Below are 24,218 nucleotides of genomic sequence, written 5' to 3'. Positions count from 1 at the left end.
TACAAATTGCCGTGGCATGCACCAAATGGCAGTTTTTTGGCTGGTTATATAATGGCAGGGCAGCGTTTATTTCCTCACAATGCTTGAAGATATAGGCCAAAATCTCATGCTGCTTCACAGAGGCAGGAGGCTGTTTGGATCCAGTGTCACCTCTTCTGCCCTCCTTGGACTTAGAATTTTTTTCCTCGTTGTGCCTTAGCAGAGAGCATCCTGTGATGGGATCATGGCTCACAAGGATGTGAGAAGCCCAGGCAAGACTGCACAAGCAGGCTCAGCATGGCATCAGCCTTTCCGTGGTGAGGCCTGCAAGAAGCACTACACCTTCATGGCAGATGTTTTGTCATTCACATGTGTAGTATGCACCTTTTCCAAATCTTTGTAGAAAATCTTTCCTTGGCTCTGGGTCTCCCAGAGCTCCAGGGCTGTAGTTTTGACTGTCCTCTTCCCCAAACTTTCTGAAGCTACATACTTGTGTAGCTCATATTGAATGGCTCTTTTGCACCTATGCCATGGCTAGGTTTGTGCCATATTCAGGTGCTCTCTTCAGGGTTCTCTTCACCTGGGTTGATATTTAACAGTAATTCCATTGCTGGTACTAGAAGCAAATTATCTCATACTTCCTTGCTTTCAAAATATATGCATAAGTCCATGTTTATAAGATGGCAGCATAGGGATTGTTGCTGTGTTGCTGTAGGTGGAGATCATTAAATCCTAGATGATGTATTAAGCCCACCTGGAGATTTCTCTGATACAGGGTGGAACAGGGAAGCTGTCAGCTTTGTCTTATATCAGATCTTTGGTTTTGGGATCTAAATTACTGCCATTAGGCACAATGAGTCTAATGCTGTACCACAATGAGTTTAGCTCATACTGTGACACTCTTTTATTTATAGGTAGCAAAGAGGAAAGAAATCAGGATGCATTTCATTGATCTTTTCATGTTGTAAATGTAACATTCATGTGCATTTTTGTTTGCTTTATAGCTGTTCTCTTTCCTTTTCCTTATTTAATATGCACTTCATACTGTGCCAAGGGGTCAGTAGGGCAAATCAAGGAGCCAGATGGCTTACCTCTACCCTAAGGAAACATACCAATATTTAGCTGGGCATTCTACCAAATAAAGGCAGGACTGGAATCCACAATAAATGTGAGAGTTGGTTAAAGCTGTATTCTTTTCTTAGATTCACAGCTACAACCTCCTTAAGGCATGAGCTTTTCATACTTCACTGCCACTTTCCAGCTTTCTCCAAGTAACTGCATCTTAGGAGATATTAGGGGAGGGTTGCAACTCATTTTATTTATGGCCTTTGCACAGAAACAAGTTTCAGTTATTTTAATCTGACTGAAATAAGAAACCATAATCCATGGATGAAAAGACAGTGGACAAACTCAGTTAAATTCCTTGTACCCTGAGGACGTATATTTTGTCCATTTCTGTTTTTTTATGTTCCTTTTTTTCTGCTGTTGTTCCCAACTTTAACTTCTGAAAAACCAAGCAGTTTAAGTGGCCAGGCCTGGGGAGCTTATTTGTATGCAGCACAAATTTCAGGATCTGTTCCCAAGCCTGTGCAGAGTGAAAAATGGCCTGCATTTTCTTGATAGCCCATGTGGTTGTAAAGAATAAATGGCTAATGAATTACAGATGAACATTGACGCAAATTAATCTTCCTGATGTCCCTGGGTTATATGGCAGCCATTTAAAAGTTTAATCAATACACTAAAGTTGAAAACATGCAGGCACTGCAGTTGTTTGGATGTAATAAACATCAGAGGGAAACGGGAGGCTTGTACCCAGTCCATGTATCATAATGACAGGTATTTATGTTTAATGGACTAAATATTTTTTATTGGAAGAGAGCAAATGTCAGCTTAACTTTGTAAGCCCCGCATTCAACTTTCCTTTGAGGTTGGTGAGAGACGGCTGACATGTCATTGAAAATGAAATGTAAAAAAACCAATTGAGACAAAGCGAGGATAAGGAGCTGTTTTGCCGACGAGATGTTGCTTTAATGCTCTGCAACTATTCATTAAATAAAATGTAAACTCTACCATTTCAAACGTTGCAGTAAAATGGTTTACTAGGGCAGACTTTTAATGGTTATTAGGGAAAACAAGAGCCAACCTCTGCCAAATATTCTTTTCTGGGAAGCATTTTATTTGAAAAGTCTTTTCCTGAGTTAGAATTTCAGAAGATTTATAATTACGGAGTGGTTCCCCCCCACCCTTCTTTCTGAGACAAAGAAAAACAAAACAAAACAAAAACTTTCAGAACAATTATTTGATAGTCTTTTTTTCCTTTTTTTTTTTTTTCCTCCTTCCCTGCCTACCTCCTTTGAACAGAGTAATAGCTTCATATAAGCTTCCCAGAGGCTTGGATATTAATTGCACTTGAAGTCAATAAATTTTAGAGCCGTGTGTGTCCAGGACTTACCCATCATTGCTATAAATGGGGAAGGAGGTTATCCAAGACTGCCATGTTCACCAGGACTGCACAGTCACTTGACTATGTAGAATTTTTCTGTAGTTATTAAAAATATATATATAATTGTTGTCATATCATTTGGTCTTATTAGAAGACAGACTTCTTCCATGTTAAACAAAAACTCTAATAAATGGAAGAAAAAGGAAGCTGTTCTAGCATCTTTCTGTAATTTCTTTGAGTGCCCTCTTTCTTGACTGATCTTATCTGAATGGACGCTTGAGGGTCTAGAGTGGTCTCATGAAACTTCTGGTAATGTGTACTATAGAAGAATGGAGAGAATGGGAAGAATGGAGAGAACGGGAGAATGGTCTCAAGGTTTGTTTCTTTCATGAGTAGCTGAACTGGTCCTCATTTTAACAGCAATATTAGTCTCAGAATCAGCTTGGTATGTGGCATTAGGTTCTACTTCACATAAGGTGACTACTGACACTGTGAATAAAGCCAGATCTGCCTAAGTAATGTAGAGTGATAGTATCGTGTTTATAAGATGTTACAGACTGCTTCCTGGTAACAGAATAATTGTTGAAGAAGCATCTGGAAATATTAATCTTGTGTACTTCCTGGATGATGAACTATTTGCAATTTTAAGCAAGCCCATAAATAAATATGTTTACACCATGGAAAGCAAAAGACTAGACACTGGCCAGACAGTTTGTGAAGGCCAAAGAACTTAGTGCAGCACAAGATTGAAATAGTGTAAAAGTTGTCTTCTCTGGTCCCCAGCCCATTCCACCCCACCTCCACCCCCATGTCCGTGTGTCACTTGTCCTAAACAAACTAGCTTTCTAGCCTCAGTGACCCAGTATGGCCTTATCTAATGATACTTCCAGATGTTTCTCCTGATCTTTCTCATAATCTTATATCCTGTGGTAGGCAGTGGGTTTCTCCTTCCATTGTATGACCACATCACACAATGATTAGGATTTACCTGGAATGCAAACGGGGGACAGTTGAGCCATGGCATACTATTCCATGGCCATGAGATATGGTCTACTGCACAGCTCCGAGCTGACTTCAGCGTGACTGGTTTGCAGCCTTAACATTGTTGTAATGATGCATCAAACACACAGAAGCAGGGTTGCAGTGTGTTTCTAAATTAAGTTAAAATTTGGTTCAGTTTCAAAAATCTTCCATTTCATAAAGCTCAAAAACAGTTTTTCTGGTAACCTTTAGTAGTAAAGTAAAACAGCAGGTATCTATAGCAAAGAATTAACAAGATTGTACCAAACAGAGGCGGTGCTAGCATAAAATCAGAGATAAAGATTGGGTAACATTAGTTTGAGTCTCATTATCAGACAGAACACTCCCTTTTCAGTAACTATTCACAATAAAATATGAAATCTTTTGTAAAAGGGGCTGTTGGGGAGTGCTGGTATGCCACTATCCAGCACACTACTCCCACAGCAGCAAACATAAGTTATTTTCTTGGTCAACCCATCATACTATGGAGTAAATTACTCCAAGTTAGAATTTCTCAAAAAGAAGTTTGAATTTCAGTCAAAGAATAACCAAAAATATTCTTTTTACTGTGGGTTCTGTGTATTTAATTTCTACAGAGAGGCTGCTGCTGTGTACTATAGGCTTAATGGATAAAATAGAGGAAAAAAATGTAAAAAGATTTTTTTTTTTAATGTAAAAAGCAACAAATGGAGAATAGAATTTCACATTTAAAAAGAGGTTCAACTTCAAGAAACTATCTAAGCATATAGGAAAAAATATTGTCAAATGAAAAAAATTATTAGTGATTAAACATGGCTTTGTGATGGCATGTTTCTTTCAGTTCAAAGTTATGTGGGTGTATATATGCACTTAAGTGCAGCTGCCTCACACAGCTGTCTTGAAGATTTACCAGCCCAGACACACAAATTTACCTGCTTGGCCTTAATAAGTGAGAATGAAAAATTTAATGGCATTTTATCTGTCCATCAAAAAAAAAAAGCCCAAGACTACTGGCTGGCTAATGTTTTGCTAGGCTGATGCATACTGTGTATTTATGTATGTTTTTGTGTTTCACTTCCTACATAACACCAGTGCAAAACTGATGCAAAAATGTCAGTCCTATAGTTAAAATATTAATAATAATATAAAACTATTATTCTAAAATGATTTGAATCGAAATGAAAAAGAAGCTAGGGAGACATGATTTGATGTAGTACCTTCTTCTTTACTGTGTTCTTCCTTAATTTCTGAGAAATATGAATGTGGTGCTTAAGGAAGATTCCAGTCACAGCCTTCTCGAACTGGGACCCGCAGCCCTGACAGCTATTCAAAAATGAGGTAACTTTTGGTTCTAGTTTTGTATAATGAGTGTATATAAAAAGGAGTTTACTTCTACATTATCCTGCAGGTGTAACTCTGCTGTCTGTCAGCTTATCCTGTATTTTATTTTGATGAAGAGAAAGCATTAGGGAGGGGGGAAAAATCTCTTCATCAAAAGCTCAACGGGTAAGAAAAAAGTCTCAAGACAATGTCATGTATTGCTGGTTATTTGTGATGGTTAAAAGAATTATCTGAAAACAAAGAAGTCTTTCACAATGAATCTGAAACACAAAAGCTTTAATAACATTTACATCTGTGTATCATCCGTGTCTCCAAATGCAAGTCATGAATAACACATAAACTAAAGTATATAGGGAACAGAAGTGCTAGCACATCATTTAAAATCCAACACACCCCATCGTCAGTGGAATCAAATACACAGCAGGAACGGTTCCAGTTGATAGACACACAATGAAGTCATTGAAAATGAAAACATATTAATTATGTTCCTTAAGGTTAAGATAGTAATGGTTGAATTCTCTAATCCTGGAATAATATTAATGCCCAAAACCCATGCAGGAAAAGTGTGTAAGGCTTCAAAAATTGTGGAAGATTTTGTTTTGAATTCACGTGTTCGTGTCTCACCCATGACTGACTCCACAGCATGGGGGGTAGCAGCAAGAAGAGCAGGAAGTGCAAGACAAAGACAAAACCAGAGAGAATTATCAACAACAACAACAAAAAAAATGTTCTTGGTCCAAACAAGCCTCTTGCACTACATGAGCTAATTGTAAGAATAGACCATTTCTAAACTGCAGCTGTTATGTGCTTAAGCAAACCCTGCTGGGAGAACTGCTTTGTAGAACACCTCTGCGAACACAGACACGGAGAGCCCTTTAATAGAGGAATTCAAAGTGCAGTGTTCCTTCCAATTCCTTTTCTGAATTTTCCTGAGCTTATTGCAGGATATGATCCTAGCTTGTTACCCTGCCATAAATTTCCCTTTCCTATTTTTTTTTCATTATCTTTTTGTCTATGTTGAATCAAAACAACAGCGGCTAAAGGCAGTGTGTGTGTTGAGAAGGGGGGTGGGAGTGGGCGAGGAGGGTTGTTCATGTTGTATGATAGAAAATGATAGGTATCAAAAAAACAAGAATAATAAAAAACACCTAGCTTGGTTGCGGTCATTTTCTTTGTACAGCAGTATTTTTTGTTTGTCCCTGGGGATTAGTAAGATCACTCATATGGTAATTAATTTTTAGATGTGTTCTTTACTCTTCTTTCTTCTCCCTTCTGCAAATCCTCATCCATGCAGCTCTGACACAAGACTACTGCACCTGGGCTTCTAACTATATTAACTCCATTGTGTCAGTGTAGTGAGTGCCCCTGATCCTTAACATCTTTATACTAAAACCCAAATCCTCCCAGCAGCAAGGAGTTAATTGTCTTCTTTCAATGCACTTTAAAACTCTTAGCTCTTGGGAATGATGTTTCCATGAGGCTTGAATGTAATTACACAATAATATAGGTACTCTGTCTTATTTTCAGTGAATGATACTTCAGTTCTTGCTGTTGTTGCTGCGTGTGTTTATTTTGGGGCTCTTCCTTCAGCATACTTGATGCAAGGTATTTGCAAATCTGAGCCTTTGGGCTTTAAATGTTGTGCCACTTCTTGTGTTCCTTATTCACTACAGATTATGTATAATTGATGACCTGCATTTACAGACATGGGTGGTATACAGATGTAAATGTTATTATAGCTTTTATATTTTATGTTCTCTCTGAAAGATCATTTTGTCTTTGAATAATACTCCTGTTCAGATTTTGGGGGGTTTATCTCTAAAAGAGAATATGAAATGGATATTGCACATCGTATATTTCTTAAAAGTAATTTGGAATTTTAGGGTATGGGATTGGTGGTGACTGATACACTGCCTAGATGAGATATATCCCTTTGAAAATAACAGCGCCAGTACATGCCTGCATCTGTCTAACCTCATAATTCACTTTCACATTGGGTTATGGATGTCTGCATTCAGTGAGTCTATCTTCCCTTTAGGTATTATTTCAGCCCTTTGAGATAATAAGGAAAGTTTAATTGCGTTGTTAATTGATTTTTTGCACAACATTATTACCTTGATTGATTGCAGAGTTGATGAAAATGTTAGACACAGGCAGTGTAAAGTATCAGCCCAGTAAGGAGTGGGAGCCTTGTGGAGAATAGATAACCTTGATGTTAAGAGCTATATCCTTCAGATATGTCTTCCCTTGACATATTGATGGCCCTTGAAAAGGGAAAAGCTGATTGTATGCAGAATGCAATCATTAAACCCACTTCAGCTGGCTGTTGATTAATTTGTTTTTTCCTGAAGGATCTAGTTAAAGAGAAGGCCTCACTAGTATCAACAGCAGCCATTTTCCAAGCTTCAGATTATTCTTAACCCTCTCCTAGAAGAAAGAAAAATGATACTGTCTTGGTTTAGACAGGCAAATTGTCTGAAAACATTCAGTCCAACTGCAATTTGGGGATTATGACACTCACTTTACCCTGTTAACTACTGCTTCCTCAGCGACCTCTCCTCCCCCTGCCTTCAGTATTCAGCTTCATTCCAGCCACAGCTAGCAGAAAGTCACGTTTGATGTTTTCTGGGTAAGGCCTGTGTCTGTTCTCAGCAGAGATGCCAACAGGGATGTCAAGCTTGTTTTGCCCAAAGACTGAAATACTTCAGTAGCGTATAGCTGCTTCCCAGGAGCCTCTCTGAAAGGACCAGAGGGTTCACTGCACACATGTAAGTGGTTAAACTTTCCTCATCCCTGAAAAAGATCTTCCTTGAATAATTTTTTTCTGTTATTGCTTTTGAGATCTTTGAGGTCTTCAGCAGGGCAGTTGTATTGTGTATTGCTGCTGTCAGAGAGCACAAAGGATGCCGTGGAAGTTGGTGTGCCTAATAACACTGCTCCTAGCACTTACTCCTGCAGGACAAAGCCCAGGTTTTAACAGCAGCAGTCATGTACCCTGCTCCTTGATATGTTTAACCGAACAGTGAATGTACGTGACCAGCTCTCCAGTCAAATTCACATGATGGTTAATTCCAGAATAGCTGCTAGCTCCATAGCGCTTTCTGATTCTGTGTCTCAGTGTCACCCACTATGAGAGCAGAGGTGAGGAGTGTTACCTGTGAGAGCCATTGCCTAAATGGCCTTCCTGTGGCAGATGCGGCTTCCTTGGCAGAAAACAATCTCTGGGTTGGGGGACAGCTTCTGTCCTAAGCAATTCTTCCACTTGTATCAGCAAATGACCCAAGCCATCTAAAACGTTTATGTGGCTTTAACCAAGCAATTGACTGTCTTGGAAACAGAATGCTGTGGAGGCTTTATCCTTCAGTTAACCGTTTAAAGGCTATTTGGTAAGGCAGTAGGCAGTAGGTTATTGCTTCCTGTTTAGCTTGGTAGTCTCACAGACAGTCGCTGTTAATTTGTGCTTGTGAGTGATACAGTGATCAGTGTTGCTTGATTGTTTGGCCAGATGTGTTTTATTAGGTCCAATGTGCACATTTGCCAGTTGGCTCCTTTTTAATATGGGGACATGTTAACTTACGACATAGTCAAGTCTGACAAATTTGAACCAGCCAAATAAGTGAGTAATATTTCAAGCTGTCAAAGCGGGTGAATACTGATTAACTGACACACTCCAAAAGCTCTCACCAATATCCTTGCTCCAGTGGAAAACGTTTACTAAGCATAATACTTGTTAGAAAGTCTTTGGTGCTTTGACTAAACTTTAATAACTCTGACCCTAATGGAAGGGTTTTAATGTGCCTCTCTTCAGCTATTCCTTAGCCTCCTATCTTTAGCAAAAGATTCCATAGAGGCTACAAGTGCGCTTGTAAACTGCATTCTGCTGTCCACTGTGATTTAACCTTCAGCCCCTCTCTCATTAGCGTAAAAGGAGGCTGAGGAAGGGGAAGAGAGTTGAAGATAGGAAACCATGACAGTATTTTGGCATTCAGTATTGGAGGCAGGCAGTGTTTGGGAATTAGGCTATGGCCAGTAAGGGTTTGGCAATAGGCTATGGTGGTGTAGATGTGATATAGCATAGCACTAAATTATGCTAAGAGACAAGCCCAGGCTTAGTCCAGAGAACTAGGCTTTTAGTGAACGTTTAGGGTGCTTGGATCCAGATGCATTTTTGATTTCATTTGGTGCTATACAGTAATAGCTACAAGAGGGAAGGCATTTCACCAGTTATGTGGGGTCCGGATGTGTCTTACAGAGTGCTAAATGCCTTTAGCTTCCACTGGAAATCAAGGGAACCCAGGGCTTTGCAGTGTCAGCTTCTTAAGAATGCTTGTTTTTGTATTAGCAAGAATCATAGCAATTCGATCATTAGCAATTAGTTAAATGTTTCCTTTGTTTCTGAGGAAGGGCTTATGGAAGGGAGCAAGTAATAGCATGCAAAGAAGGTTCCCTTAACTGTATCATAATGTGACAGCAGCACTATTTCATTATGCTCTTTAATTTTATTTGAGAGACTTTCTTTCCCAGCTTTAAAAATAAAAAGTAACTTGTCTTTATTTCAGATGACTCTCTTGAGAAATTTCAAACCATTTGAGCCAGACTGAGTTTTGTATGGCTTTTTTTTTTCCTGATGTGAACTCCTCCAGCAGGAACACATTTGAGATCCAAAAGCAAGTTTTACTCATGAGATGAGCCAAATTTATGTCTAAACTCTCCAGAAGGGCTCTGCTGCTCAAATTTTTTCATATAAGAATTTATAATTTTATTGGAATGCTTGTAGACTTTCCGAACAATTATTCCAAAAGTTTGCTTTCTGCTACATAAATCACAGTACATTTGTTTAATTCTATCACAGTTACTAAAAAAGCTTACTTCCCTCTTTTTTCCCCCCTTACATTTACTTGTAATGCAATCTGCGCATGGTTAAAGTTTGTAAAGTAAAATATAATTATATTCACTTTCTGTTTTCTTAATGATCCTGTCATTCTTTATGGTTTAATTCCATTGCTGATTAATGTACATATTATTAGTAGAATGTTGCCCAAAGTCTAGAGCAGCCTATAGAAATGCCATTTTTGCATATGTTAGCCAAATTAACTGAAAATCTTGGACGTTAATATGGTGAGTGTATGCTCAACAGCTGAACTTTAATACACAGTGAGGGTGGGATTTTTACAACCTCCTTGCCCACTATAGCAAAGGTATTAAAAGTGTCTCTTAACGTCTTAACGTCACTTCAGTGACCACACTGGTGCATTATCAAAAGTAATAGAAAGACTGTTGAAAACAGCACTAACATTTATGTTGTGAGGGACTACAAAGTGCCACCCCAGCTGCCCTTGGAGCTGGTAGTGTGCACAGCCATCACCTCCCCCCGGACAACACTTTGAGCCTTTTGTTCAGACCATTGCCCGGTGACATCCTTCTGCAGCCATCTGTATACACAGACTGATGCTCACTGAGGTTAGTCCAGCCAGCAGTCAGGCTCCTGGGCGAAAAGCTGAAAGCTAAGACTGTATGAATATAGGCTTTGATCATGACAGAACAAGAAATTGGCTGCAAAACTAACAAACAGTATTGCTTTAATTGTCAGCGCGGCGTATTTCGCTTGCTAGTGTGGTCCGTTTTTTTAGACAAATGCATGCTGCCCTCTAGTGCTGCTGCTCTCGGCGTGGAGCTGCTGGCAGGGAGTGGCTGGTGGCTGAAAGTGCTGGTCCAGTTTGGGTACTTGGCCATCAAAAGAAGGCATTGCAGCTTTTGTGACACTGGTTGAGAGATGGAGGATGCTTAACAGATGCAACCTGATTGGCACTGGATCCTTACAGTAATTTGTTTTGCTTTTAGCCTACTGCTTTTATTTAGACCAGTACGAGAGAATGAGGTATATGCAAAAGTGTTCAAAAGACTAGAAGAACTATGAACCCATACTTCTTTTCCTCCATCCCCCTCAAGAGTGGTATTCTATATATATGAATTTAAGTATAATTTAATCCGTAATATCTGGTGTGCTGATATTTTCTGTGTATTTGGGTTTCTTTGACTGCAGTACCTCACTGAATATACAATTTATGTGCCTAACTATTTAAAAACATCTGCTTAAGAATGTCAGCATATTCAACAAGAAATATTTTGTTGTAAAGTCTGGATTAATTCAATCCATGACACTACCTGAGTGTAAAAACTGTAAAGACACAGTAAAGAGACAAAAGCATTTGGATTTTTTGTTTGGTAATTTTTACTTTATTTTCATTAGAGAGGCAGATGCACACACCCCCCAACATATTTCTCTGATGATGGTTACAATAAGCATGGAAAGATTCCAAAGAAATCCCAAGTGTGGGACCTTAAATTGTAACAACGATACCCAGAGGAGTACAGTACTGGTTAATGATTTAAAGTATTATGCCCTAAATGCTCCTATTTTAGCCAACAGTAAAGAATCTGTAGACAGCACATGCCTAGATCAAAGCTGATCATGTCAATGTCATTCAAGGAGGGAGAGATACCCTCCTTTCTCCCTTTTCTCCCCCCTACCCTTTTTTTAAACAAAGTATGACATCTGAGGAACAGTGTGTTGATTGTTCCACTGCCAGGATACGCATAATGGAAACATTAGCTCCAAGATAACTTTTAATCTGTCAGCCTAATGGCTCCTTAATGTGTAGAGGGCTTTAAATGTATGTCAGCCAGGGCTGTATAAAGTAATATAGTTTGTGGCCTGAATGGATCTAGATGACTCCGCACCATGACACAATATGGTTTATTATTAAGTATCAGCTCATCAGCTTATTCCCACGGACTTGGACAAGCTTCTCAATTTTCCAGTAACAGATTATGTGAGAAAAAGCTTGCAGTGCATTTTTTTTCCTTTACTCTTTTTTTCTCTTACTTCCCCCTCCCTCCCCCCTTCCAAATTACAAGTTTCATCCCCAGCTGCATTGGGAGCCCTGAAGTGTATTTACAGCAGGCTGCACTTTATCACACATCAGCTTGACTGCTAGTTTACACTGAACATTTATGCAGCTCCCTTGGCCTGGGATGCAAACTTCACATCTTTATATTCCTATCACCTTCATTGCAAATTTTTCCAACATCTCCCTGTTGACTGCTTTCCTTCCCCTCCCCTACTCTCACTTCCCCCTTTTTCCCCCCTTCCTACAAACAGGCCAGTGAGACTTGACATGTCGCAGTACTTGTCTGTGCAGGATGCTTGCAATAATTCTGGGTCTTAGTTTTGCCTGCCCTGATTCCTCTCAGCTCTAGCTTAGGTGTGTAATTCCAACACCATTGCCACAGAATGGATATGGATTTCATTTTGTGCCATTCAATAATTGCTTTCAGTATGAAGGAGAGCACTTCATGCCCCGTGCTGTAGGGTGTCCAGAGGAAAATATTATCATTTTTTGGAATCCCTGTGCAGGGAGAAGAACGAAGAGGTAATTCATCTCCCCTGAGCATGAAGGCTACCTTATTTTAGCATTGCAACCCACAAAGGGAGGGTTGTGATTAGGACAGTTGTTTCTGCTATCAAAAGGACATATTGAAAGGTACTGAGTCTTCCCATTAGGTCCTCACAAGCTTATAGGTCAAAATAGGCAAGACAAAAGAAATGGATACAGGATAGTGATGCAGACTGTAACAGATGCCTACTTTATTCTTGTGTCTTGACTCCAACCTGTAGTGGGGCATTTGGTCACAACAGACAGGTTGAGCTGTAGTGGTCAGGGATTCCTTCACATTGGCATTGACAATGGCAGCTCTTCTGTTCTTTTTCCATGTCACGTTGCAGTTTTTGAGCTTCAGCTCCTCCATACTGACAGTGGTTTGTTTGCTGTGTGGCACTGTGTTTTATCTTGACAGGGCAGGGTGAAAGCTTGCGTAGACTCTCTGTGTTATGTACCTGGCTTCTCTGAGGAGAACTTAGTGACCCACCCAGGTGGTCCCTTACACTTTTTATTACATTACAGTTGATCTTTTCATGTTCTTGTGTCAGAAAGTTCACGGGCTGGAGCATATTCAATAGAAACTTGTTTTGTTCCACCAAAAGTAATCATGAAGAACAAAAAGCCTGTCTATAGTTCCCTCCATTCTTGCCCTACAGTAAGTTTATCATTTCAAATTTGTAATTAATTGGTCCATTTTACAGATTATGGGTCAAAAACATAACTAAAAAAGAGTTCTTTTCTGATTTTGGCTCTAATAGATCTCTAAAGGTAAATGATTTCTTGTTCCTAAATTGCTCAGACTATTGCTCTTTATAGAAATGCATTTTCTGCATTTTTACAGAAACAACTAAAAAGACCAACTACAAATGCATAAATGTGTGGAAATTAAAGCAGGTGAATGAACCTTTGAAGAGTGAGTGACTTGAACAAGCACTCAACATCTGGGGAAGGGGAGGTTCTTTTTTTTTTTTTTTCATTTGTAAAGTATCTCCCTGCTATTACAGCCACAAGACTCAGTAGAACTAAAAGCTAACTACTTGGGCCTAAGTCAACTTTTTGTTTATTCTTTTTTTTTTTTTTTTCTTCTCCACTGTGAGAGATTTAGCATTTCTTCTCCCTCTAGCACCCTCCTCAGGTTCCCACCCTTGTGTGCTGTGAAGCTTTGCACAGCTTTATGCTCCCTGAATACCAGGCTGATTTACCTGAATTTGTTTTTTGTTTGTTTGTTTGTTTGTTTTATTTACTTGCTTTTAAATAACTAGATGGTCCATTTCAATTAAGTTGTGCCAGAAATTATTTACTGAGGTTTAAAAAGTGAATATTTTGAAGGAGTATGTTTGAAAATATTTTGATGCTTTTTACAGCATTCAGATGCTTTAATGTTTTTAATGATGATTTTAGAATAAATAGCTCAGGTATAATTATTTTTTTAAAGAGAAATTATTCTGACTATGATGACTGTGAATGTATATATAATCTAATAGTCCTGATTTAGCAGGGGGAAAAATGAGAGAACCTATGTGCTATTGAGGGTCTGTAGGATCAGGCTACTAATTTCTTGAAAAACCCTAGTGCTTCATTTCTTATAAAAAAATCAAAGTGAAATTGAAGATAAGAAATTGTCAAGTACAAAAAGTTGTTATTTACATGAAGATAAACATAAAATGAAAAAAAATTAAACTCCTGTGCAAAAGGATTTTTGTTTCAAACTAGCTTCACTTATACCCTTAGAGAAAAAAGTTTTAGTTTTAAATTGTAGCAGCTGATGGATGTGTTTTGCCTAAATCAGTAGCATTATATATATGAAACTGTTTGTAGATAGGTATTTATTCTCCTCTGAATGTTGTAGGTAGGGAATTATTTCCAGTAAAGGAAGTTCATATTAATATTTCAGGGAATTTTGCAACTTCTGTTCATTAATTGTAGGAAATGCCCAAGTGCCTATGAAAAAAATGATAATGGTATTGATATTTCATCCTGAAGGGTCTCAAAACAATTTACAGACTGGTAGTATAACCACACTGAAATGCACGCAGCTTCTTAGTGGAACATGGCAGCTGTTTAATAGCCCATAGCAAAACTATACAACAGCAGGGTGTGGAGAAAGAGATGAATATGGATCAAATACAAATTGGCAGTGGAGGATTTAGGTACCATACTCAACTTAAACTTAGGCAAAGTGGAATCCTGCTAGAATATCAAGTCTGTGTGTGAAGTACTGCACTTTATCTGACCACAGTGCCTAGTATGAGGACCTGTGGTTAACCCATGTGAAAGACAGGCAGAGGACTGTATGCTGAAATGTAATCCCTGCTGTGTACTGTAAACCAATGTGTTTGACAGACAATTTTAATTGTGAATACTTTGCTGTTTGCAGTTTCAGAGGGGTTTATTAAAAACATTTGATGTTAAAATGGGTGCCTTAGGGCAATCTTGGGCAGATGTGGCAATGGTTTTGAGGGGGGGATGGCAAAAGTTTTGGCTTGACTACTTAGTTTTAGTAATTACTTTTAAAGAAAACTGAATGCTACTGGAGAAGGCTGTGCTGCTAGCAGCTGCCCCAGCTGTGATGGCTGAGAGGTGCTTTTTAATAGGTGCAGAGCAGTTATTTACTAGGAAAAAGTGTGAACCACGATAGACAATGAGATGCTACCAGATAACAATTCCCATATGTTTCTGTTGGCTTCATCTGAATTTGGACCTATGGCTGAGGCTGTATGATCTGTAAGTTTAGCACATCCCATTACAGCTTTTTTATCATTTTCCCTGTAATACATGAACATCTACAAACTTTTTCTACTCTAGGAAAGTGTATGGAGTTCCAACTGCACAATAGCTCTCTGCAACACATGCCCAATTTAAAAGGAGCAAACATGACTTGAACAATTTTTCATCTGCTTTAGTATGCATGTATGTATTTATTTATTTATTTGGATAATTGGGTTTTCCCTCAGCTAGGGAAAAGCTGGTGTTGCTGACATTACAATGTGTTTGTGAAAAAAGACTGATACCACAACACATGCAAGCAACTGCAAGGTCATTACTTACCCAGCATAATTAGAACATCCATTCCGAAGGGGGAAAACATTTAAAAGATAAAGGGTGAATTTAAAAATGATTTTTCCCAATGCATTTTTTTCATAATTATAGTTCTAACAGCTTGTGGTGATGGTAGAAGCAGCTACTTAAGAAAAATTAGAAGCCTCATTCAGGGAAGATGATCCCTCAAGAGACCTTGTGTTGTCATTCCTCAAGAACCACGAGCAGCAACCTCATTCAGGATGCTGTGTGTTGTTTTGATGCATAGGCTGTATACTTAGGTTATTATAACCAAGCTGGATATTTTAATTAAAAAACACCACAAAAGTCACAGATGTATTGTTTCCCCCAATTCCTCCCCTTGTCTGTGTGCAAAACCATATCCATGCTCCTGAACTGCAAGGACAAGTACAATTGCAGATGGGCAGGAGGCAAGCTGTAGATTTCCTAAATTCACATACAACATATCTTAGCATCAAAACCCTTATTGTAGCACATAAGCCTTTTGTAGTTTCTTGGTTTTCTGCAGTTGCCAAAGGGAGTGGGAAATGGAGAGGGAAAACAAAACAAAACCCAACCAGTCACCGCATTTAATTTATGAGCCAGATTATTGTTTTACAAATAACCTTCATGATAAATAAAGTCTCATGGCAACATTTTCAACTGCACTTTTATCAAGACTCTCTGAGCAGTGTGTGTAATATGCCTGGCAATCGAATCACAGCTGTGTGCCTTGGTAGGGAATCTCTGCGGAGACAACACTTCCTTAATTTAAACAATTGTAGGCTGCAGGAGTTCAAAAATTTCAGCTGACTTTAACTGTCACTAGCCCAAGCACCTTTATCCCCAGGCGAGCAGCAGCAGCTGGATTTCATTTCCTGCTGCCAGACTGTCCGACATCTTTGCTGAACATCCCAGGAACCGAGCGTCTTTACTTTAAGGATTTTATTCAAGGTGACAGCTCCTCACACTTTAGCGTTCAGATCACCTCAAGTAGCTGAGATATCAGTGAAAATGAGAGCACTTCTCCAGCAAACTCCAAATTTAGATTGACTGAGGTTATCCTTAGGCCTGTAGACCCAACCTCTGTGACAGAACAGGCCTGCCAGTAACTTTAAAACTACAGTGGAGTTTGTAATGATGTCTGGGGAGAAATATTCTGCCAGAGCAGTGGAGAATACTATAAGCGATAGGAAATGATGTCAGATTTAGTTAGGGCTGGAGACAGCGCTGGAATATACTTGGCATAATATGGCACCGGTATCTCTGTCAGCATCTCTGTTTTCTGTCACCGCACACAATTCGGGGCCTGTCTGTAGTCCTGACAGTGTCTTTTCAGATCAGGTTATTGCCAACTCGGAGACTCGCTCAGCGCAACACCATACAGCCCCCTTTGTTTGAAGTCTGCCCTTTTGTCGTTAATGCACTTGATGTCTATTTAAATCTGACGGTGAATGCAGTATCTGTTTTCCTGTCAAGAGATCATTGACAATATTAATACCTCATGTCCTTGCCTCATTTTCTAAGCGCTGACACCTAGCTACAGTCTCCAGCATTCATCAAACAGCACTCTCTCACCAGCATCTCTATAAACAGTCTCGCTTCCAGTCCTCAAGAAATGCGGCAGACCTCAAACAAGACTTTTATCAATGCCAGTGAAAAAGGACTCTGAAGAATGCCGTTAATAAACTGTTTGTATCCTTTACATTTAGAGCTCTAAATGGTCTTGTTTCCAATCTAATGCCTGCTGCAGTTTGACTTGGAATATCGTCTGTTTAGGGGTAAAAGCTGGCTTTTCGTTAGACGCTTGCTTAGGGACGATAACATCACCCTTTGAATGTGGAACCTACTCCACTACAGAAATTATGGAAATTGAAATTATTGAAGAAAGCTTTGTGGAGAAGGGGAGTGGCACCAAACACTGCACTTGTCCCCATTTTTTCCTCTCCTGAAGAGGAATATGTTTTTCACAGTGAATGATGGGAGTATCTTTTTTTGTTGTTTTGTTTTTTTTTCCATAGGAATGGGTTACCATGATGCTTTAGAAAGAAAGAAGAGCATGGTTTGACATTAATCTTCCACATCCCATGCCTTCCAAGGCTTTAGTTGCTTAGCTAGCACACATGGCACTGGAAACATAGATGCAGAATATAAAAGCTTGTATATCTGATTCATACTGCAAGTGAGTACATTTCCTGCTGTGTGAGTCCTGGCAAGCCAGAACTGAAATGAATTGAGGATCATGCTCCTTCCTAATCTTTACCCTTTACGTAAGGCAATGATTGTCTCCTTTCTAGGTTATATGTGCCCTTATGGGGGTGAACTACGTACTTCAGCGACAGCTGTGTCAGACGCTCCCAAGATAGGAGAGACTTTTTCACCTTTCTTCTGTGCATGGGAAATGACTTTAATTTGACTATATGTGCCTGGGGGCACAAAGAACAGCTCTGCTAGTAAAATTTAGCATCTTTGAGGATGTTCACAGGTGGGATGTGACTGTGAACTTACGCTTTCACATACCACTTAGTACCACCAGAGGGGATGCTTTTGAATAACGTAGTGAGATCTGCAGGTATGTATGTCTCACCCACAGCAGTAAAGGCTTTGTCAGGCATCTTGCCTCCTGTACACACTGAGAATAATGTGCCTTTTCTCTCAAAAGCAGCGTTCTTGGTAATTTTTGAAGTCATCCTCTATATGTAACAATATTTAGCATAATTAACACTTTAATTGTTTTTAATCATCAGGAATACCATGTAAACACATAGTAGGGAGATTGCAGACAGTACAAACTGTAAGTCCCATCCAGACTCCCTGTTTTTAAAAAATGGTCAAGGGTTACTGTGATTTAAAATACAGCCTATGATGTTCTAGTGTGATGTCATTCCATTTTTGAAGACATTTACAGGTATTTGTTTAACAAGATAGCTCACGCAGGTATATGAACATAAGTTTTCCTAGTGGATTAAAAGCTGATTGTTGAAACGGTAATACTGAATATTTCCAACGTACAAACTTCCTTTTGCAGTACGACAAGAGAACTGTTCCTCCCCCTCCTTCAAATTTCCTTGTTTGTGTGCCTCTGAATGTTGTGCCACCGCTTTCCTAATTGTAATTCATTTCCTGTTTCCTGTAGGCATTTTGGGAAAATGTCGCTACATTTACTATGGAAAGCATTCCGAAGGCAACAGATTCATCAGAGATGACCAGCTGTAGAACACAACGCTCTTTCGTGCCTCTTCAGTCCCTCCACATGAGAAGCACAAATTGCATCTAAATTTTAAGCATGTAACTAAAGTCCTCTAGTGCCTTCTGCTGACTTTGCCAAGCCTGTCAAGATCATCCTTCTATCTTAGTCTGAGTAGCCACATAGAGATTGACATGATTGCCTTTAAGCAGGTCCCATCCACCAGTGTGACAGACAGCTGCAGCCGAGCACCCGGCCTGACAGGAGGAGCACCGTGATGGATTGCCTGGTCCAATTGCTGCTTGCAGAAGAGCAGGGGTCACACCTGGGGCTTCAGTGAGCATGCTCCATCGGTCGACGCCTTAGCAAAAGCAGCACGTTTATCTCCTGCTTGCCTGTTGAGCGAGAGTGGCTGACGATATCAAAGTGTTTATAAAAGAGAGAGGCTATAATTTCAGATGAAAAAGCCCCTTATCTGTTCTAAGTTTTTTCCCTGTGAATTAAGTGCTTGTGTTTCTATCATCTCCTACATGCTCACACAAATCCTCTTCATAGAGCACATTTGGTTTTTCCACAATATGGATTATTGTTTCTTTCAACAGGAAAAAAAAAATACTGAAAATATTTCAGCTATGCAAAGTACTATCAATGTGTATTTTTGATTATATGCAAAGGAAAAGGGTTTAAACAACTTCACAGACTAAATTTGCTCATTACTAAATTACATCTCAACATTTGCTTACTCTGACCTTCAGAAAATGGGTCATTTTTAACACTGTAGTAGTTGCACAAGGTTGTCTGTCTACTTGGAAAAAGCCCTCAATTATGATATTGACAGTGTGCATTATTCCTGGTTTATTGCACAAGATAGTTTTAACTTGTGTAGAGAGTACATTTTGAATGAAATGCTTAAATTTGGAATGAGAAAAGAGCTTAAAAAGAGGGATATAAAATACAATTGCCACCAGATGGGTATGATTACTCAGATGGGAAAAAAGACAATAAAAGTAACTGGTGGAATTAACATAATTAACAGCTTTACTAGTATATTCTAGAGACAAATTCTGATTAATACCTTTTGAATTCTACCTAGGAAGGACTACTGTCAGGTTTTCAGTGAAAAAACAAGAATGTGTAGCATATTTCTTGCTTGTTTATGAAACAAGTTGGACATGCTTAAAATCATGAACTTCTTACTGTGAAAGAAAGATCACAATGCCTAATAAATACATCATGTTAAACACTGCTAGTTACGATGTGAGTGACCTAGGAATATGCAAAAATTCTGCCCTCTGTTCCAAACCTATCCATATTGGTCCTAGTTGAGAGTCATCGTTGTCTGGCTGTTCTTTGTTTGTTTGAAATTACTTGATGCTCCTAATTTAGAAGTTGCCTAATGTTTTTGACCATTGTCATGGCTGGTGTTGCATGCAGAAGTGGAACATGGAAGCCACTTGTAATACCTCTACTAACGTCATAGGTGGTTACCAAGAAATGAGAATTCACCTTAGAAATCCTGGGAGATATTAGATAAAGGAAAAAAAAATGCCTTTTTTTTTTTGTTTTTCTCTCCACAAAAATAATTATTAGAAGTATGTAGGGCACTTGTCTTCTCTCTTGGTTACCAGAATAACAACAATTCTAGTTTGTTCATAATATTTTGTCTGTTTTGAAGCCTCCACATGCTTTGGCTGTGGCATATTATAGGCAGCAGGGTTCTGCTGGGTGTTGAGAATAACCTCATGTCACTTTCAGTCTGGTTGCATGTATGTTCTTGTCTTTATGAAAGGCTTTAACCCTGCCTCAAACAATAAACAGCACTTGCAAACTGACCGTATGATTTTTCCATCTTTATTTTGCTTGTTTACTTTTCCTAATGTCAAAACCATTTGTATCATTTTTAGGAGTGTTTTGTTCCATGCAAGGCTTTGGAGGCAAAAAATATTTTTGGAATGAGGGATGTGATCACAGTCTCGTCATTTTGGTTTCTTTTTTCACTTGGAGGATTATATACCTATAGTTAAATATGATAAAGCCCTAATTACAAGATGCTCAAAGGGAATTGAAATTAAATGTCACTGATTCTGGAAAAGCAAAAGGATAATATATGAATAATTATTTTATATTGCTAACAAGTGTTAGGGTATTGTTTAAAAGCTAGTGTGTGCATGGATGTTTATTGCTGTTTATAAAACAACATTCTTTTTTAGCATGTGGAACATTTTCAAGTATCTTTGCTTCTTTTGGTGTTGTAATCCACTGGTTAGCCTAAGTGGGTTTAGCTAAAGAGAAGTGGGCATAAAGAAGAGTTGAAGACATATTTGAACACCTGCCTCTTGAATGCCTCAATGCTGCAGTGGAAATTCATAACAGATACAAAATATAAATACCTAAAAATGTGCCTTGCCATATATGCATTTAACATTTGTAAAGCTCTTCACTTTTTTTTTTTTTTTTCCTCACATTGTACAGTGTCAGAAGATAGATTTATTCTGTATGGACTATAAAGAAAGCTTGAGCAAAAGTCATTTCTTAAAAGCCACACAACCAGCAAATCACGAACACACACCAAAATAAAATAATAAAAAGAAACAAAATATTGTCCATTGTTATGGAAAATTATCTTCAGTAATCTGCTGGACCTTTATGCTGGACATTGTACAAGCTTTCAAGTTTTTTGATCCTTTGTAAGTACAATTACTGTTAAGATAATTCAGGAGAAATACCAGTTCATTTGGCAGCATACTAATAAATATTTATAGTGCAAACTGTGCATATGAAGTTATACTAGTGCTCCTCTGTTTAGTACAATTGCTTATTTTGAAGAGTCACTGAATTTCATCCAAACGCACTGAAGTTGTTGAACGTTGCAAAGTTACTGTTACAGTCTGCTGTTTATCTCAGTCTGAGGTGTACCTCTTCTAATCTGGACAGGGAGGCTTTCCATCCAATTTCTCTGTGTTACCTGGCCCCTAGGAGTGCTTAGGTTTAAGGAGGACACACTTGCATGAAGGACAGCAACATGTACAGGTGTCCTGCCAGCAACTACCCTGTGTTGTCCTTCTGTTAGAGTATCAGATGAGCAACCTCTGCACCCCCTTTTGTAATGGAAAGGCTTCTCATAAAAAAAAAAAAAACAAAAACAAAACAAACAAACAAACAAAACAAAACAAAAAAAAAACAAAACAAAAAAAAAAAAAAAAAAAAACAAAAACCAGCTGCTCTTGTTATCCTTTTCCAAATTTTTCTTAAAACTGTTTTTGTCCATAATACCTACAAATAACTTCACAATAGTTTCCTGTGACAACAGCTTCCATGCTGGGAGGGTGTTTTCTGCTCTTTCTGAGCTTTTTCTGCTGGTCAGTTCCCATCTGTTGTTTCTTGTGTGAGACTGAAGTTCTGTGCGGGTGAGAGCATGTACATGAGTATATGTCAAGGGATATCCTCAGCAGTGCTGGGGGCACAGTGTCATCTCCTGTCCTCAAGAAAGGGACAGGCTGCTCGTCCAGCCTGCATCTGCATTTATGGCCAGTTGTACTATGTAAGCTTTAAAGCTGTTAAGACTTGACAAGCTGAGAGGCAAAATGAATATAGTTCTCTCCTTCTTCTGCTTCGAGGTGAGGGGATAGCATTTCTAGGTCTTCTGGGGAAGAATATGTGCTGCACAAACCAACCCTGAAGCCCGTTAGTTGTGACCGCATGGTATTGCCATGGCCTCTGTTACCTTTGCAGCTAGCAGGTCCCCAGATACCTAAGTGGTCTTACTGGATGGAAATAAAAATCTTAGCTCATGCTTGAGTAGCTCTGCTAAATAAATAGTGTAGGCCCAGCTCTACCATCTTATTTTAGATAAGACTCCTGCCAATATCCCAGTATTTGTTTTTATTTGAATAAAAGGTGCTTAATCAAGGCTGATGGGTCATAATAAGGGAAGCTAACACTGAGAATTTTGTAAATCACTGGATATTGGTCTTATGCTGTTTCCATTTAAGTCAGAAGAAAGAAGCAAACCTGCCTGTGCTTTTGAAATTTCTTTCTTCAAATTACAGGGTTCGCTTGCTGCCAGTGGGTGTATTAATATTTTTTTTTCCTGTCAACCATACGAGCATGTTGGGAAATGTTTACCACCAGCAGAGCTTTGCTAGGTGTAGCCTATATGGGGAGGTTCTGAATCAGCCCATTTTATACTGACTCAGACTGAGCCTTACCATATATTTCTACTTTAAGTGGTGTGATAGCTGTCACAGGAGCCTCTGCTTGCCCAGTTGGGGAGGTTTCCTTTTTTTCTGTTTTGTTTTGTTTTCCTATTACTCTGTGTACATCCGTCTGTCTGTCTGCTTTGTTAAATGGTTGGCATATGTGAAAGAAAGAGGTGAATTTCAGTTTTTCAGAGGTGTATCTGTATAGGCAAGATTGTGGCTGGATGTTTGGCACGTTCTAAGTAGCCATTTGCAGGATTAGTCTGGGGAATTTGACAGTGAATCAGGTGATATCAAGTCAGGTCTTACATGCCTTGCCAGCTGTTGTCCTCTATTCCTGAAGATCTCTAGCTGTGTCTGCCTCAATTGCCATGTCATTGCTCTGCAAGCAAGTGATGGTGTGAAATAGGTAAGTGCTCCCATTTTCTTTTTAAAGTGAAATTTCTGCTTCACTGCTTGTGGTATAAGAATTGAAATGCCTAGTTTGCTTTTTCAGCGTTTTTATATATACACCTGGTAACCATTACATCTCACTGCCTAGTCTACTTTTGCTGTTTAGTTAAAATTTGTTTTCTGTATTCGTTTCTACATATAGTAATGGGAATAAAAGAAAACAAGATATGATTGTGAGAAGACAACCATCTACTGTGGGACCGTGGCTACACTAACAATTTCAAATAATGCCCAACAGTTGGGCATTATTATATATACAAGCAAGTCTGAAGGTCTTGAAGGACCAAGCTGGTTTATGCCTTCTTGTTTTGAACCTACTTGAAGTTAACCTGTGACTGTGAGTAACTGATATAGCCTTTGATTTCCTTATGCCACTCTGGCAGTATTAAGTGGTTAAAGAGTGTTGTCCTTTCTACAGCTAATGCTCTATTTTACTTGTAATATGACCAGAAAATCCTACAGAGATCTCAGATTATCTGAGAGTTCAACCCAAGTAAAGTGGCTTCTTCCAGTAACTTATAACTTGTTCTTAAGGAGTATTAAGAGTATTTTCCTTGGCATTTGTTATGTGAGAATGTGCAGGATACAGCCAGCACTCCTATTTCATCAAATCTGTTTGAATTAATATGTTTTCTGTATGTGGAACTAAAAGAGCTGAATCTTTCTTAAAGTTACCTTTTAGGTTAGGTGACTCTGATGGACTTGCCTCTGGTGGTGTTGTCAACCTGAAGCTGACCCTGTCTTAGAGTTGCTGACAATTAGATTAAGGTTTCAGATCAGGATTTTCACAAGCCTTCAAGGAGCAGATATTTTTAAGGACAAACTAAGTCATGGTCATGGCACATTCACAAAATATCATCATCATCTCAGCATCCTTAGCATTTTAATGTAACAACATCTTGGAAAATATATTTAGTTCAAAGTTAGTTGCATTTGGAAGTTGTAATGTAAAAGTATATTCTATCTTCTAACATTGCATGTAATGTGATGGCTGTGAGAGCCATCACTAAATATGTTCAAAACCACTTCCCAGCACAAGTTGAAAATTTCTTAGAAATATTTTGCATTCTGGTTGAATGTTTTGCTGCCAATTTAAAAACAAAACTACGTAAGGTCAAATTTATTTATTTATTTTT

At 38.7% G+C, this 24,218-nt stretch overlaps 1 protein-coding gene across 7 annotated transcripts in view; it reads left to right on the top strand.

Annotated features, from left to right (window-relative positions):
* Positions 1-20,262, top strand: part of LRMDA (leucine rich melanocyte differentiation associated) — a 703,906-nt gene extending 683,644 nt beyond the window's left edge. For all 7 annotated transcript variants that reach the window (XM_068687774.1, XM_068687775.1, XM_068687772.1 and 4 more), the window contains one exon: positions 18,380-20,262. In XM_068687774.1, coding sequence (XP_068543875.1) covers positions 18,380-18,459 — 80 coding nt within the window. In that variant the 3' untranslated portion in view covers positions 18,460-20,262. The remainder of the gene's footprint in view (positions 1-18,379) is intronic.
* The last annotated feature ends 3,956 nt before the right edge of the window (positions 20,263-24,218 follow it).

The sequence above is a fragment of the Anas acuta genome, chromosome 7 (genome assembly GCF_963932015.1).
Source record: "Anas acuta chromosome 7, bAnaAcu1.1, whole genome shotgun sequence".
Lineage (NCBI taxonomy): Eukaryota > Metazoa > Chordata > Aves > Anseriformes > Anatidae > Anas > Anas acuta.
This window is presented reverse-complemented; position numbering and strand designations above follow the sequence as displayed.